The sequence below is a fragment of the Dermacentor variabilis genome, chromosome 11, assembly GCF_050947875.1.
Source record: "Dermacentor variabilis isolate Ectoservices chromosome 11, ASM5094787v1, whole genome shotgun sequence".
NCBI lineage: Eukaryota > Metazoa > Arthropoda > Arachnida > Ixodida > Ixodidae > Dermacentor > Dermacentor variabilis.
The window spans coordinates 124,782,166-124,799,059 of NC_134578.1; the positions used below are offsets into that span (position 1 = coordinate 124,782,166).

Here is a 16,894-nt window from a genome sequence, read left to right on the forward strand (position 1 = left end):
ACATGCTGTGCGGGTATAGTTCCTTGTCCTCCAGGTGGTGTTGGATTCTTCTGGTGACTATTCTTTCGTAGAGCTTGCCGAGGCTCGAGTTGAGGGAGATGGACCTCAGGTTTTCAATCTGAAGCTTTTTGCCTGGTTTAGGTATCATCACCACGACAGCGTGCTTCCATTCCTTCGGTATCGTGCCGTCTGCCCACAGTGCCTTGAGGTATGCTATGAGCTGATCTATCGCCTCGTCACCGAGGTGGCGTATTAGGGAGTTTCTGATCTTGTCGGCGCCCGCGGCTGTGTTTTTGGTTGTCGCTCTAAGTGCCGCGTAAACTTCCTCTCTTGTAATCGGTGTGTTCATCTCGGGGTTCTCTGTCCCCAGGTACTCCCCGTCGTAGCCTTTGGGATTGTCTTTGCCGTAGCATTTTGCACGCACTGCCTCCAGTAGTTCCTCGTCGGAGCCTTCGTGCTGCTGGACCAGTTTCTGGATTGCTGCGCCGCTTTCTGTTTTCGTTTTGGTTGGGTTCATGAGGGATTTTAGCATGCGCCACGTCTTGGCTGTGCTGAGCGTGCCGTTCAGTGAGCTGCAGAAGTGCTGCCACCTTTGCCTGGCCAGCTGTGTTACGTCTCCTCTGCCTTTTTTGTGATCTCTGCTAACTTCTTCTTGAGTTTCCTGTTTAGCTTCTGTCTTTTCCAGCGTTTTATGAGCCCGCGTCTTGCCTCCCATAGCCTGAGTAGCCGCCGCAAGTATAAAAATTCTTGAACCTTTGGGCTTCCACAAGGACAACGCCATTTTGGTTGATGGGCACAGGTTCACCCCTAATAGTACAGATTTGGCATAATAGGAATAAAAACAAAACGCCGACCAAAATGGAGTTGTTTAAAAATTCTTAAACCTTTGGGCTTCCGCACGGGCAACCCCATTTTGGTAGGCATTCTGTTTTTATTCCAATTATGCCAAGAACTGTCTCATTCGGGGTGAACCTGTACCTGTCAACTAAAGAGACTCTAACATACAACAAAAACAGAAAATGCTCTCGAGCTTCGAGTCTTCTTCGTCACGTCCTGTCGCTTGCCATCCAGCCGATTTTCCAACAAGAACCGGCGTTCTGTCAGCACGTGGTGTGGGCACATGCGGCGCTGCGTTACCTCGCTTGACGCTTGTGGTGTAGCCGTATTTTGGGCGCAGCGAGCATGGGACAGTCGTCTTTTCGTTCTCGTTATGCTGATGGGAATATATTTTTGTAATTTCTGGCTGTGACCGAGACAACGTTTTATAAAGGTTAACACAGGATCGCGTAGGGTGTTTTATTTATTTATTATTTATTTATTGTACCTCAAAGGCCCCAGAGATGGGGTATTGCATGAGGGATGGGCGTAGTTTAACAAAACAGTGATTCGAGAGCAGCCTTGAAGTGATTAGCGTCGGAGTGGTGCGTGACGTCGGTAGAAACACCGTTGCAGTCCCTGGCGGACTGGAAGTCCCTGTTTGTTTGCAGCTATCGCACCAGAACACCCGCATATAGCTGGAGTATTTAAATAAGAAATGACACGTTATAGGCAGTGGTCTGGCACTTTGTGCATTGCGACAAACGACACTGCGATGCACGCTTTAGGTGCATACATGCAGGCTTTACGAAGCGGACACTTAAGCTGGACGTGGGAAAAAACTTTATTTAGGTACCGTGTTTCTGTCTTCAGGTAAGCGCTGCAGTCTTCATGATGACGAGTTAAAGGCGACGACAGTTTTTTTTTATTCTTTATAGAGGTTAAGTTGTGGTGTTCAGTTCCACAAACCGGAATTTCGCTGGCTTTGCGGGCTTGCCGGTGAACTGCGTAAGAAAACCGATGTCGCCATGATGGTTCTCCACGCGGTATCGTTTAAGCACCTGCAGAAGAGAAGATAAGTTGGAGTTGTAGCTTTCATAGAAGCCTACAGGTCGGGCAGACAAAATCAAGTTGTCCATGATTGTTTATGCTTTGCGCTATACTGACGGATGGACTAAAGAACGAAGATAAAAGAACAACAGAACGAACATCCCCCTCTTGTTCTTTCAGCGGGCAGCTCTTACGCGCTCGTTCCTCGGTTGAGCGTCGGCGCAGCAGTGCGAACGTGCGGGTGTCACTGCTCGCATGTCCGTCGTCGCCTGCTCTGCCTTGTTCGCGCCCCTCGGTGTAACCACACGAACGCGCTCCTGCCACTGCACACGCGTTCGTCGTTGTCTTCTTCCACAACTGGCTCTGACGCCGCTCACCATGCTGACGTTGCCATGCCACCTCTTCCTCTGCGAAGGCGCTGACTGCACTGGCCTACTGCCAGTCGACGCGGTGATTTCGGTCTCAAGTTCTTTGCCTCAATACAACGCGAAATGAAAACACGTAGAAAGATGCGCCCGAATTTCGCATTAGGCACTATCGTAATTGTCGAACATTTTATGTTCGTTCTTAAGTTCTTCCATCAGCTTAGCATTAAGCGCAACATAACCTTGAATGTCTATCAACTAGCCATGTTGATTGCCTTACTAAAAGAGGTTATTATATATTTAATACTACTACAACATAGTCTGCCTTCGGCGATTTTATTCTTGGTCATTCACATTATTTCAAGATATTAGGGACTTCAGAGGAAACTTTTCCTCTTGGGCTCTTGTTTGAATACATTAGAAAGTTGAAATTGTTTTTCTTTGCAACCACGGAACCAAATCCCATAAATTTAGTCGCACATAAATAACACTGAAATATAGTCACTGTCGCAACAGAACATTAGATTTAGGCCTGCATTTTTAAACATAAATATTCGTGAAAATTGCAAACTTTCATAAAGCAATACCTTTCAAATTTACGACTACGTAACTAAGCGATAAAAAGATGTACCAATTCTGTCGAATTCATGTAATACTACACGTGTTGGAATTACACCTGGTTTTGAAAGTCGTACTTTTGCAAAGCCCTTATAAACATTTGAACCTCTTGACGCAAGGTATAACTCCATATACTGAATTTGCCCGCGTTAGCTGCTTTGACGGATTCCGTTTGCAAAACTGCGATATCCGCCTTTGATGCAGAGGTGCAAATTTGTCAATTTGCGCTTGCATGCTTCTTAAACTAACCAATTCTTTTTCGAATTCCTCTAAATCATTTCTCGCTGTAAATGGAACTTCTGCTTTTACAGCCACTAGCAAATAAATTGCGCTCTTTCGTGCAATAAATTTCATTCAAATCGGTCAGGAGGTTGCCTCGTAAAAGCATTTCTGCATGTTACATGCATTTGAATTGAAGGCATCGGAGTAGGCTCCGAGCTAAAGCTCGCACTTAAAAGCGCCGACTAACTACACTTCCTGCAAATGCAGGAAGGCAACGCACGTTTAAGAGTTACTGGAACAAGACTTGGATATTTGCTACCGACTGACTTATTTAGATAAACTAAGTTATCTGTCGTAAGCTAATTTTAGACGAGCGAAGACGCCAGAGTGACGAAGGTTAGTTGAAATTATGCATTCTATTTTTGAGGGGACGCATTGCACCAACCCAGAAAAGATGTTTTGCCTTCCCCAAAGCAACAGCCAGCAGCTTTGCACGCAAAACCCTGGAGGGATTTCAAACCCTCGACACCTGTGTATGCCGCGCTGTGTGTGTCGTCTTTAGCAGTCCTTGTCCTTCGCGCTGTAGGTTATTTTTTATCATGAACTACCAACTAGCCCAAGCAACCAGCCTATTCCCCTCCGCCCCTTCCCTCCCTAAAAGAAGATAAAGACCAAAGAAAATTAAACGCTGCAACAGCGTACATATATATATATCCATATTGAACTTGCATAGCCACGGACACGCTCACTTCCTACATGCTGATACAGTATAAAAAACTGTGCACATATTCCCCTTGGGAAAACAAGGAAACCGAACGCAGTGCACAATCATTCCTCTATTAGGAGGAAAAGCCGTAAGGATGCTGGGTAACAGCTTAATAACGATGGTTCAGTTACTGTGTCTTGTTAACAAACAGTGTCTTGTTAATTAGAAAGTGTGTCATGATGAATATCTCTAAGGCATATATGTGAAAGTTCACATAAGTTGGATTCGAATTGACATGGTGAAGGTCGAGAGTCGAACCCACTACCTTTGGCGTTAATTAAGACGAAGTGAATCAAGGCACAGTTCATTAAGATAGAGTTTGTAGCGGCGCGACTATGGCCTTCAGAGCTGGTGAGGAACAAGACGGCTCATATGCATGTAGCGCGAGAATAGAACACACTAGCGCGCTCGACCTGACGGGCCGCGGTAGCTGCCGCTCCCGCAATCTCTAGCGCCACCATGTCTGGCCGGCCTAAATAAACCGTGGCTACGGGGGCTACCTCTTCGTGCCGCCTCCCGCAAATTGTTAACCCGTGCCAGCATCAACACGCCGACTCTACGAAGGCGACAGTGACGTGGCACACGTGGTCCGGTTGACATCCCGCGGTTGTAGGGTGTCGGGCAATTCTATATCGACATGCCAGAAATCTGGTTCATCCAGGTGGACGGCCATTTTCGTATCAACAAGGTTCCTGGCTCCGGCTTCGTTCCAGGCTCTAGCTTCCACCACCGGCTCCGACTTCTACGCGGTCTTGCGGGCTTTTGCCCACAATGCCACCTCGAGCGCTCAGTCACAACAGCTCTCGCCATTGAGCCGTCACGTTATTCGGCGTCTTGTCGTCCCACATCGCATGCGTCCACCTGTGTCGATCGTCAGCACGCCCCGGCCCCAGCATCGAGCCTCTACTCGGTTCGTGTGCCTGCGCCCCAGCTTTAAGGCAGCTGCCCCCGGACTCTTTCCAAGGAATTCACTCGGCCAAACGCAAGCGCTTTCGACTAATCAACGGCTCGCCACTCTCATTCTTTGGACGTTCCCGCAAGCTGTCCTCTTCCCTTTCGGGCGGAACTCGCTCATCACCGATTAAGAGGCTCTCTCACTGGCTCCGCTAGGGTCAAATTTCACTGTCGCAGCTACGCCGACGCCACAAGCACAACCTTGGTGATGCCTTCAGCGACCACCGCAACCCGAATACTATCTGCATTCGAGATTTCACCGCAAGCAGCAGCAGGCGAGCCTTCCGAAGTTCGGTGCTCATACCTTGCGCGTGTGCTACCGAAGTTTTGCAGGAGCAGCTCTGCTATCTGGTTTAATCAGTCGAAGAATCACTTCTGCATCAACAACGTGATTGACCAACGTTTGCGCTATCTCCACGCAAGTCGCGACCTGCATCATGGTTTTCTTTCGGAGCTCGGACTTCCACTAGGCCCGGGCATCTAGCAGAAATTGTGACAGGTCGCGATTTCGTACTACGGCATCACTGTGGCTGCGCCGAGTTGCACCGTGCTGGCCGCGCGGACGTCGGCAGTGCGGGACTTGCACAGACATTGTCTGGACGTCTTGGCGCACGCTGCGAGTTGCCACTCGTGTATGCGGGTTTGCGGTATTTCCTCCTTCTGTGCGCGTGCCTTTCGCACATATTTCAATCGCGCTGCGCACTTAAAGGAGGGGGGTGCTATGGTGGCATGACTATCGCTTCAAGCGCCGGTGAGGATGAAGACGGCATACGTGCATGTAGTGCGCCAGTAGAACACGCTAGTGCGCTCGGGCTGACCGGCCGCGGTACCTGCAGCGCCCGTGATCCCGCGGCGGCCGTGGTTGACTGGTATCAGTAAACCGTGGCCATGGTAGATACCTGTTTGCGCCGCCTTCCACAAATTTGTTAGGGCACTCGAACCCACCATGCAGATACGGTCGAACCCGCCATATCTCCAAGTTGGATTGGAATTAACATCTTGATGGCCGTGAGTCGAACCTTTGGTGTTAATTCAGGGGAAGTTAATTACGGCATTGCTATTAAGGCACTCGAACGCACGACTTTTAGTGGGAGAAAACAATAGGAAGTAAAAACGCATTCCAATTGCAATATCAGATAATGTAATGAAAGTCTCAAGAGCGCGCAGGATTTCGCCTTTATCCTCTTTAGCTTAGGCTAAAGTGACTCCAACCTTTTTTTGTGGCACTGTGAAGCGTGCACGACAGCGTTTATTGCTCAACTCAATAAATCAACTTGTAACACGCCATTTCAGTTAATCTAAAAACATGGTTAGTATTTTCGGGTGAATGTTGTCATAGATAATCTCTAGAGGCTCTAGCCCATCATCAATACTTGGCATCTCGCTGATGCACACATTTCAATAATTAAGCAATGTTTGTACAAGGACAATCTCAGCTGTGGTGAGCCGATGCCAGTGTAGGCCAAAGATCATGCAGGCTGGGATATAAACATGAATTCCAATCTTCTCATATAATAATAATAATAATAATAATAATAATAATAATAATAATAATAATAATAATAATAATAATAATGATAATATGACCTTCATACATATTTAGGAATGCTTGTGCCACCAGTAAACAGCATCTGCATATTAGGGGCCACTTTACTTCTTGGTGTAACGCATTACTGGCTGAACATATGGTAATCCGCAACACAGTCGCAAGACCTTCCGGTGCAGTAGAAGATAATATGATTTGTTAACTGGCACACACACACACATAAAAATACACAGCCTAAAAATGGCGCGCGCATACAATTCATATATCATTAAAATATTATCTCTCGGCATCCCCGAGGGCATGTTGCACAAATTACGTGGCATACGAACTGTTGTTACTCCACCTTAACTACACCGTCCATAGGCTAAATTTATTACACCCAAATACTTAACTGGCATTTACACGGTAACAGTGATATGTAAGCACGTTCTTTCTTTTCGCAAAAGCAATATCAAGTACTGTGTAACGTTAAGGGAGAGGCAAGTATTGTCCAAACAGAATTCCATGTTGAAGAGGTAATTTTGTAGTGACTATACCGGGAATAATTATGACTGTCTGATGCCAAGAAAGCCATATCATCTTCGTATACGTATGTATGTTCTCCTTGCTGACGTGGGATGGAACAGAGAAGTACATTTAATATCGATTTCTGCGCTTTACGCGGAATGCACCTAATGAGTATAATAAACGCAATTTTTGTTCGCTTTACTTTTCGTTCCAAACTTGGCTGCTTTTCATGCCAACTTCTTCACTTCTCTATGGTTACCAACTATTTCGGTCGCCGACTTCTCCATTTCTTTCCTTTCTTTCTCCTTGTCTATCTGGACAACTAGACAGTGGAACACATGAACTCTGAAGGCTTCGCTAAGAATGTCCTCGTACCTACGTAACATTCACGGGCCCTATAATGTGAACCTTTTGTAATCCCAATTTATTCTAATATCCTGACCACAAATTGCCACAACCGCCCACGTTGACATGGGGAGGTGAATCGCCGCGTTATCTATATCGCTCAATGAAACGCTTTATTTGTTAATGATACGTTACATTCATTTGCTTTATAAAGCGAGTAGCATTGCCACAACATTAGCGCTCGACCCCTAGGTATATTGCACCTCCTTATATTCAAGATACATGCATCATAGGCCGCATTCACTTTAAACGTTATCTTGCACATAGTCAATCCTGCGAATTTTCTTTCTTTCCGAGCACAATAGTTGGACGGAATCGACTCAAAGAACCTTATTCGACAGATTTAGTCTACGAGGCGCAAATCATGCGCTCAGAACCGCCTTAGCACTGCCTCTGTAGTGCCTATATATGAAGTGTTTTTGTCGGCACCTAAAATAGGCTCGTTGGGGTGGTTTGTCTGTTTCGAAAGCACATTTGGTTACCTCCTTCCACAAGAACTGGTAGTTTCGACAGACGCTGTTTCGAATGAAAATGCACCTGGCAACGTGACCTAACACATAAGCGCTTCCACTGCCAGTGAGCCGACCATCTGATGGCCTCTCACCATATGGCTCCTAGTCGTAAGCAATGCCAGGGAAAAGGTGACCAAAACTCTTCTTGAGCAGTGTACACCCGAGTTCATGTTACTTTAGTGGCAGGGATTAGAGAACGAAAAGCGCAGAATATTGAAATACGCGCACTGTACATTGTGGCTTGGGAGTAGTTGACCGTAGATTGCACTAAGCATGTGTTAAGAAGAAGCGTGCAAAGTCCACTGGAACCACGAACGAGTGTAGTTACACCACTCAATTTTCAGTATCTCTACGGCTGTTCTGTTTCTACAGCCATACCAGGCTGAGGTATTGTCTCCGAAATCTTGCAATAGATGAGACATGAACTGTGCCCCTCACTGCACGCTGCCCCACTCTATTTAAACATATGTGTGAAAGGAGACGCATACTCCTGCATTCCGACTCGCAATAACATCTAAAACAGTTTTCAAACAGTACATAGTGCAAAATAACAAAAGCGCTGAAATAAATGGAAGACATGTGAATAGTTCAAGAGCCGTGACACGGCTACAGGACTAAGCCATAGTCAGACATGAGTAGGTTTCGGGCCAAGAAACCACCAGTGCTCATTACGGGCCACTTCACCATGATTCATCCGAACCATAGCTGCGGGTGCTGTTTTACTTCGACAATGTTATCACACATTTAGCAATTGTTCTGTATTGAAGGAATCAACCGCCATATGGTATTCGATGTTGGGATTTGCCCACTTCGCAATCCCACATCTGGTGATCCGGACTACGAACACAACGCGGTGCCACAGCCAACTTGCAAGTCCGCGTAGCGCTTCGACGACATACGCAACAATTACAGCCGGACCTCCAGAGCAGTGAGAGCGATCCAAAATACACGCACCAACTCAAACAGTAGAAGCGACTGTTCCAGAATCAGTAGCACGTGGCCAGAAATTCCGTGCATCTCTAACCGGGCGAAGCCAACGCAGTATCTCTGGCGGCCGCCATTGCGGGTCCTGTTGAAGCTTTCGTTGTCTTGCACGCTGTTGCCGCGGGCGCGGCTACTCTCTACACCAGCTCTGATGTCTGCGGCGTCACTGGCAAACGTCTAGAGTTTTGTAACGACTCGCCTGAAGTGTGGTTCGTGCAGTTGTTGGCCGAGTTCTCCCTAGCGCTCATTACCCATGACCGAACGTGCTACGATTACATCATTGCCCATATCGATACCCATTGCGCTGCTCAAATCAAGGAGATCCTCCTCAACCCACTAGCTGCCGGCCTTTACAGGCCTCTGAATGCTGAATTCATCTCTCGGCTGTCACTTTTTCAATACCAAAAGGTGCGTCAACTATTCCAGTGCGAAGAACCCTCGACCGCCAGCCATCGCAGTTTATCCGCCACATATGTGCCCTCGCCGGCACACCGACAATTCACGCCGTCTACCGCCGAACGTTGTGGCTTCAACGACTACAAGCACACGTCCAAGCCATTCTCCAGGTTCAGTAGCGCTACCGCTACACCAACTACCAGAGGTCATTGACCGCATCACCGACGTCTCCCTGTCATCGCTATCTTCCTTTGTTGAGGCTATCAACGAAGTTCCAGACGCCTGCGCGCTGGTTCACTACGTTGAGGTCGTTACCAGACTGCTCAGCTCCATTCAATAGCATCAGCAACAAAGCCCGCAGTCGTGTCCCCACGAGCGCCCTGAAAACCCGCGACTGCAACTCATCGCAGCCGGGTGTTTACCAGCCGCTACTACTGTCACCGACGCTTACGGGACAAAAGGCGCAAATACTATTGTCTTGCACGCCAGGGAAGCCACGGCAGCTCATAAACATAGCCGCAAACTGGCAACCTGCAAGGCGTCATATTTTTGGTACGAATAAAAGCATCACAGCGGTTTCTGATCCACTATGGTGCGGATATTTGCAGTAATCCATGAGATTACCTGCACGGTAACTGTCTGTGTAGGTCCTTCGAGCTCAGTGCAACGAACCCGTCCACCGTCAAATCCTACGGGCCGCGCTACCTGCCCATCGAACTCAATAAACCAAAGCCGTCGTTTTTCTTGGAATTGCGTTATCGTCGACTTTTTGGAAATCGTTGAGTCAACTTCCTGGCATACTACAATCTTCTTCCTGACTGATGACGCAACCACGATATCTACGCTACAACACGTCTTTGTTCGCGAGGTCAGCGGATCGCCAACAGTTATGCATTAGGGCGATAACCGCAGAAAGTCCGTTGACTTACCACACCCTTCTTGTCGAATTTCCCCACCTTACTTGTCAAAGCGGGCTTCTACGCGAGGCACACCAGAACAGTATCTGCGACATCCCTACCACTGCGGGCCCTGCTGTTTCCTGCCGCGCTTGTCGCCTAACTCCTGACAGCCGGCGAATCACCCAAAGTGATTTCGAATGGATGCTCCACGAAAGAAGTCGCCCGCCGCTCTGAGCGACCGTAAGCATCGGAGCCTTACCTGATAGCAAAGACCGTCTGTTGGTGACGCTTCGGGGATCACCATTGCCGACATATACCCCGTTCGTCAAATACAGTGCTTCACACACCCCATACACGGCTGGCACGCCTTCTCTGTGTTTGATCTAGTCAAAGACTACACGCAAATCGCTGCCAAAGCCAGCGACGTTCCGAGGGCTGCTATGAAGACGTCATATGGTTTGTTCGAGCTTCTATTCATGAGATTCGGCTTGAGGAATACGGAACAAACCCTTCGACGTTTCATCGATGAAGTCGTCCGCGGCCTCAATTCTTGCTTCTTTTATCTGTGCGTCATACTGGTCTTCTTTAGGTACGCTGAGGACCACCCTCAGTATCTGCAACTACTTTTCAAGCACTTCGTTTACCATGAATTTGCAGAAGACCTCGCAAGGCGTAACCGTCGTCCACGTTTTTCACTGCACCTGCCGTGGTGGCGTAGCGGCTTTGACGTTGCGTTGCTGAGCACGAGTTCGTGGAATCGAATCCCGGCTGCGGCGGCCGCATTTCGATGGAGGCTAAATGCAAAAACGCCCGTGTACCGTTCATTATGTGCGTGTTAAAGAACCCCAGGTGGTCAAAATCAATTTGGAGTCCCCCACTACGGCGTGCCTCATAATCAGATTGTGTTTTTCGCATATAAAACACCAGAATTTAATTTCTGTTTCTTTTTCTGGCTAAAATTCTCCGCAGAAGGGACTGCAATTTACGTTAGCGCCTCTTGATCCTACCAAATTATCCTCAGCTCAACACCACCAGTTGTATATACCGTTTCCTTGGCGTGCTTAACTTTGACAGGTAGTTCTTGCTAAAAACAGCCGCGTATAAAGCTCCTCTCCACGACACCTTCGCTGATGTGCGAGGTCCGGAATCCTTCACGTGGACATCAACATTTATGATGCCACTCTGCTATCACATCTAGAATCGGACGCTCCATCGGCACTCCTCACGGAACACCGCCGTCGGAGCAGTTATTAAACAACGCGTGAACAAATCCTGGAATCCATAGGCGTTTTCTTCACGAAACGCGCCACACTCAAGATGACTGCTTACACCGCCAGTTCAACCGACACAACTCTGACCATGGCGCAGACGAAATGGCCTGCTGATTCAATACAGCTCCTTCCCATCTGCGGGGTGCATGTCCACGTTCGTCACATCCTCGAAACTATAGCACTGCACATTTATACTAGCCACAAACTTGCCACATACGTATTGTCTCAACACTGGGATAAACTTCCGCCGGTCGAACTCAGCCAGCGGTCGTTCATCGGCCAGTTTACCATTGATATTCAGTATGTCAATGGCAAAGATGTGTTCGCTAACGCATTCTTCCGTGCTTCCGCCATCATATCTTCATCGGTGACTGACCATGGGTGACTCTTCACTGAAGATGCAGCAGCTCACCGTCCCTGAGTCAAAAATGATTGTCCACTGCGATGTATCCACTGGACGGAGCCAGACTCTACGTTCCTCCAACATACTGTCCTGGGCGCTTCAACCAGCTGCAAAACATCAGCCATCCTTTCATCCCCGCCCCAACGTGCGGCGTGGCTTACTGCTACGTTTGGCCCTTTATGCAGCGTTACTGTCGTACCTGGTCGCGCACCTTCATTCATTGCCAATGAGGCAAAAATTCCTGGCACCTCATTTCGTCACGCGTAGTATTCTGCCAGCCTTAAGAACACATGCAACACGTTAACCTAGGCATCATTAATCCCTTTTTTCCCTGCCATTGAACTTTGACACGATGTCCTGAAGTAGAACGTCTCGTAGGGACTACCGCAATATAGGTCGCGACAACTGTCTTTGCTGGTTGAATATCCCATTTCGGCACCACTCGTCATGTCATAACTGGTCAAGGATGGCAGTACCAAGTGCAAATCTTCAGAGTCCTCGGGCTCGTGACTGGTTTTGAGTGATAGAGGACCACACGTTACGACCACTCTGGCAACGGAACGATCGGACACTTTAACTGGCAGTTCAAAGCAGTCATCATGTGCCATCGTGAGGCTTCCCCAGCTATCGTCCTGCGTCTTCGCGCCACGTTCATGCCCGAGATTCCAGCGACTAGTACGAAACTAGTCTACAGCGCCTTCCCGGGAAATTGCTTTCGGCAGGGCATGTCACGGCGACTTCAGAGCCCTCCCATTTCATGGCCCCGCTCCGACGCACCATGACTGCCCTCCGTCCTTCGCCAGCGCTGCATCATTGCAAGCAAACGCCCTTTGTTTTGAAAAAGCTGGCGAAACGTTAGGATGCCTTTCTCCTCTGTGACAGTATCGTCGCGTCTTCACTGCCAACGAAAACCCGACCCCACCGGATTACGTATCGCGACGAGAAAATTTCTAGTTTCCGCATCAGAGAGAAGGACGTCCACAACCCCGTAGACAAACTGAAAATCGCGACAGCGACAACGACGGCAAAAAACGGCGATAATTCGCCCGGAATGTGCATGTAATTCCTATCGCAATAATATAAACGGCACCGCAGGGTAATCGCAATAGAGACGTGGACGACGATAAAACCGCCCATTTATAATCCGGTTTCTGAGTTTTAAGAATAAAGAAGAGGTTTTTGGAGGAATCCTACAAGCAGAAAGGAACAAAGGTTTTAATCGCGAAGACTTTTCTCGGTGAATCCGATTTGCATGAAGGAAGCAGCTTGAGTTGAATAAGGGAAAATCATCGCAATTTACAAGATTATTAGTGATGGCCTGTGTTATATATACAAGCCTTGAATGAATTCTGTTGTTTCTTTTAAGCAGCAATTTTCACGCCTCGTCTAAATGTCATTCTCGTGTTTCGGCTTGCAATTTTTTGTTCAATGCGACTGTTAGTGTACTGCATTCGTGCTGTAACATAAACCTATTCCAGACTGCTTCTATTCCATTACAGCCAGTAGCCCTGAGCGATTGGTGAAACATTTTTCAGATCACCTCCACCTCGGCTGTCCGTTACGCAAGGAGGAGATAACTTTATTGTGTCCTGAGGAACCCCTTCCCACCCACTCTTGGTTTAGTGGTCGGCGGGGGTCGCGGGCCGCACCCACGTTGGGACGGGAAGCCCGTGAGCCTCCGCCCTTTCGTGAGCCCTCTGGACGGCCCGGAGCTGGGTCTGATGGTCGTCGCTTCGCAGGGCGTCCATCCAGTCTTCTTCTTTGCTGAACACGGTGCCGCTTAACGCGGAGCATTGCCAAAGCATGTGCAATAGCGAGCAGTACGATTCGCCGCAATCCGGACATTGCGGCTCTACGTCCGGTGAATAAAGGCTCATTCTACCTCTCGAGGGGAACGACCTTGTTTGCAGCATTCTGAATATAGATGACTGTGCTCTAGTAAGTTTAGCGTGGGGGAGTGGGAAGGTCCTCCTCGACAGCTGATAGTGCGTTGTTATTTCGTTGAAGGTGAGCAGCGAGTCTCGGTGCTCCCCTTCTCCCCGCCACTTCGCTCGCCACGATCGCCGCGGTGCGTGAGTCCTTGCGCGCGTCCGTGTGCCAGCTCGTTGGCGTTGGGAAAGTCGGGGTGCACGTCGGCCCCCATGTGGGCTGGAAACCATTTGAGGATGTGATGACCCGCGGCTCCCTCACTGCCGAGGACGGCCGCCGCTTTCCACGATATCGAGCCTGAGGCGAATGCTCTGGCCGCCGATCGCGAATCTGTGTATACGTAAGGACGTTCGGGGACCCTCATTGCCATGGCTATTGTCACCTGTTCGGCCACCTCGGACGTTACCCCCTTGACCGATGCTGCGTTAATGATCGTACCATCCCAGCGTATCGAGACGGCCGCGTACCGGTCGCTGCGCCCGTACTGGGCCGCGTCTACAAATGCCGCCAGTTGGCGGTCCCGGACAGTTGGCGGTCGATTTTAGCAGTGCTTGGGCCCTCGCGTTTCGGCGCCCCTCGTTGAATTGCGGGTGGACGTTTCTCGGAAGCGGTTATACCTTGAAAGTGCCCCTGACCGCCGCGCTGAGCGCGACGCTGCGTGCGTTGCACTCTGCCTCTGCATTTATCCCTGCTTCTTCTAGGATGCGTCTGCCGGCCCTGGTGGTCGACAGCCTCACGACCTGTGCCTTGGTCTGTGCTTCGATGATTTCTGCTAGCGAAGTGTGGACCCCTGGCCGATCAAGCCACTCCGTGCTTGTACTGATCGGAAGACCTAGCACCCTCTTGATGCTCTTGCGCATCAGTGTGTCTATCTTGGCCGCGTCTCTCTTGGTCAATTTTAGCGCCGAGGCTACGTAATTTACGTGACTCATGAGGAAGGCGTGGTAAAGTCTGATGAGATTGCTCTCGCTGAGCCCTCCCCTGCGGTTGGTCACCCTGAGGATCAGCCGGAGCATGTTCTTCGCTTTGGACGTGAGTCTCATGACCGTTTGCGTGTTACCGCCTTTAGCCTCAATTAGCAGCCCCAGGATTCTTATAGTCTCCACTCTGGGGATCGGCTGACCGGCACTCGTGTGTAATTTGATTGGTATTTGATCGATCGGCGTCAAATTCCTCATGCCTTGTTTCGAGGGCCTGTAGAGCAACAGTTCCGATTTGCCGGGTGACAGACGGAGTCCCGTTTCCTTCAGGTACTCTTCCGTTGTGTCCAGCGCCTCTTGAAGAGCCCGCTCGACTTCTGCGTCGGACCCTCCCGGGCACCACACCGTAATATCGTCTGCGTACAGGGCGTGATTGGCGTTGGTCACTCTCGTCAGCTGGTCCGAGAGCCCTTTCAACGCTAGATTGAATAATAGTGGGGAGAGCACCGCCCCTTGTGGGGTGCCCCTCGCGCCCAGCGTCTACCAATCGGACGTGGCCTGTCCTATTTTGATCGTGGCTTTCCTGTCTCTGAGGAAGGAGCCTATTTAGGAGTGGAATTTCCGGCCGAGCCCCATCACCGAGATCGTTTCCATTAGAAATCTGTGTTTCACCGTGTCGAACGCTTTCGTTAGGTCCAATGCCAGTATGCCCCTGGTGTCTCTGGTTATGCCGTCGATTATGTGCTTTTTGAGTTGTAACATTACGTCCTGTGTGGAGAGGCCCGGTCTGAAGCCCACCATGTTATGTGGGAAGAGGTCCTCTCTCTCTATGTACCGCGATGTCAGCGGTACATAGAGAGGTCAGCGATATTGGCCGCATGTTCTCCGGTGCAAGTGGTTTACCTGGTTTTGGTATTAGTATGACCGAGGCCTCTTTCCAGACCTCTGGTACTTGTCCAGTTTCCCACGCTCTGTTGATTTCTTCGGTGAGCTTCTCGACCGACTTTCCGTCTAGGTTTCTTAACAGTTTATTCGAGACCCCGTCAGGGCCCGTCGCGGAGCGTCCGTTGAGGCCTTGTAAGGCATCCCAAATTTCCGATTCCGTGAAGGGCGCGTCGAGTTCTTCGACCTCTGTGCCGGCGTATTGTGGATAGTCGCCATCGCCTGACGGGCCCATTGGCAGATACGTCTCGGCCAGCTCCTTTAGAAACTCGCTCTCCGTTTTGCCCTGCTCCTTTTGTTTGTGTAAAATCCTATCAATTGCCAATCTGTGATTGCCTTTGGATTGCTTGTCGTCTAACAGTTTCTTTAGGCGGTTCTATTTGCGCCCGGTTCTCATTTGTCCGTCTACCGACGCGCACACCTCGTTCCACTGTTGCTTGGAAAGCACGATCGAGTGCGCTTCGATTTCCCGGTGACGAAAACTGTTTATAACTCGCCATCTGACATGACGTGTACATAGGAAACCTTCAGGAATCAATTATTTTCCGATTCTACGCCTTCTTCGACGTTAGCCCTTTCCTATTTGTTACGTTGCGATAGGAATAGCAAATCGCTTGCTCGCAGATGGCTGTGGCTCTGCCTGTTCGGAGCTGTCGGGGAGAATGGACTGGTCTGCGCAAATTAAAAACATTTGTGCCAGTGTAACTTTGCGGAGCCTTTTCGGCAGGTGTACGGCATTGTTTTTCCCACTCTTTTTCACTGAGGATCCGTTTAGGAGGCATTTGAAACCTTCTGTTGCCCGCCTGTGCGATTTCAACCAGTCGCCGCAAGCTGTGCAAGGGGAAGCGCACCAATGGCCGAGGTCGGCACAACCCTCCTTATGCGGCTATCTATGTTTTCACTGTGCTAACTTTGCCCAACCGAAACACCCTTCACTTCTGCGCACTTTTCGCCTCTTGTCAGCCAATTAGATAAGAACAACAGATGTCTAAATATGCAATGTCATTTGCTATCAACGCAAACAAAACTTGACCACCCTTGCACTACTCTGAAAAAGGTGCAAGCGAAGACCAGGATCCGCGGCTCTTCGTTGTCGTAACGCCTCCGCTTCGCGATCCCTCACGGCGAGGTTGGCACGTCGGCAACCAGCCCGTTCTGGAGCGAGTTCCCGGTGGCATTCATGAAACGCAGCCTGCTCTTCGGCAGATCGAACCAAACGCGGCCTCTCCATCTGACTGCCGGGCCTGAACTGCGGGACACGGCGGGCGCGAGGCGAGCGAACACGCACTCGCACAATTTACCTCCTGCGCAGGGAGGGGACGTCCTGTGATTGGATCGCACTTTGCGCTGCGTGTACTTATTCATGCGCAGTAAAGCCCACTTTAAAGG

General features: G+C 49.5%; 1 protein-coding gene across 1 annotated transcript in view; it reads right to left on the reverse strand.

Annotated features, from left to right (window-relative positions):
* Positions 1-1,642: 1,642 nt before the first annotated feature.
* The window catches only part of LOC142564195 (putative cytochrome P450 301a1, mitochondrial), a 208,962-nt gene continuing 193,710 nt past the window's right edge, over positions 1,643-16,894 (reverse strand). Inside the window, exon 9 of the mRNA XM_075675099.1 lies at positions 1,643-1,877. Within this exon, the coding sequence (XP_075531214.1) occupies positions 1,758-1,877 (120 nt within the window). The 3' untranslated portion in view covers positions 1,643-1,757. The remainder of the gene's footprint in view (positions 1,878-16,894) is intronic.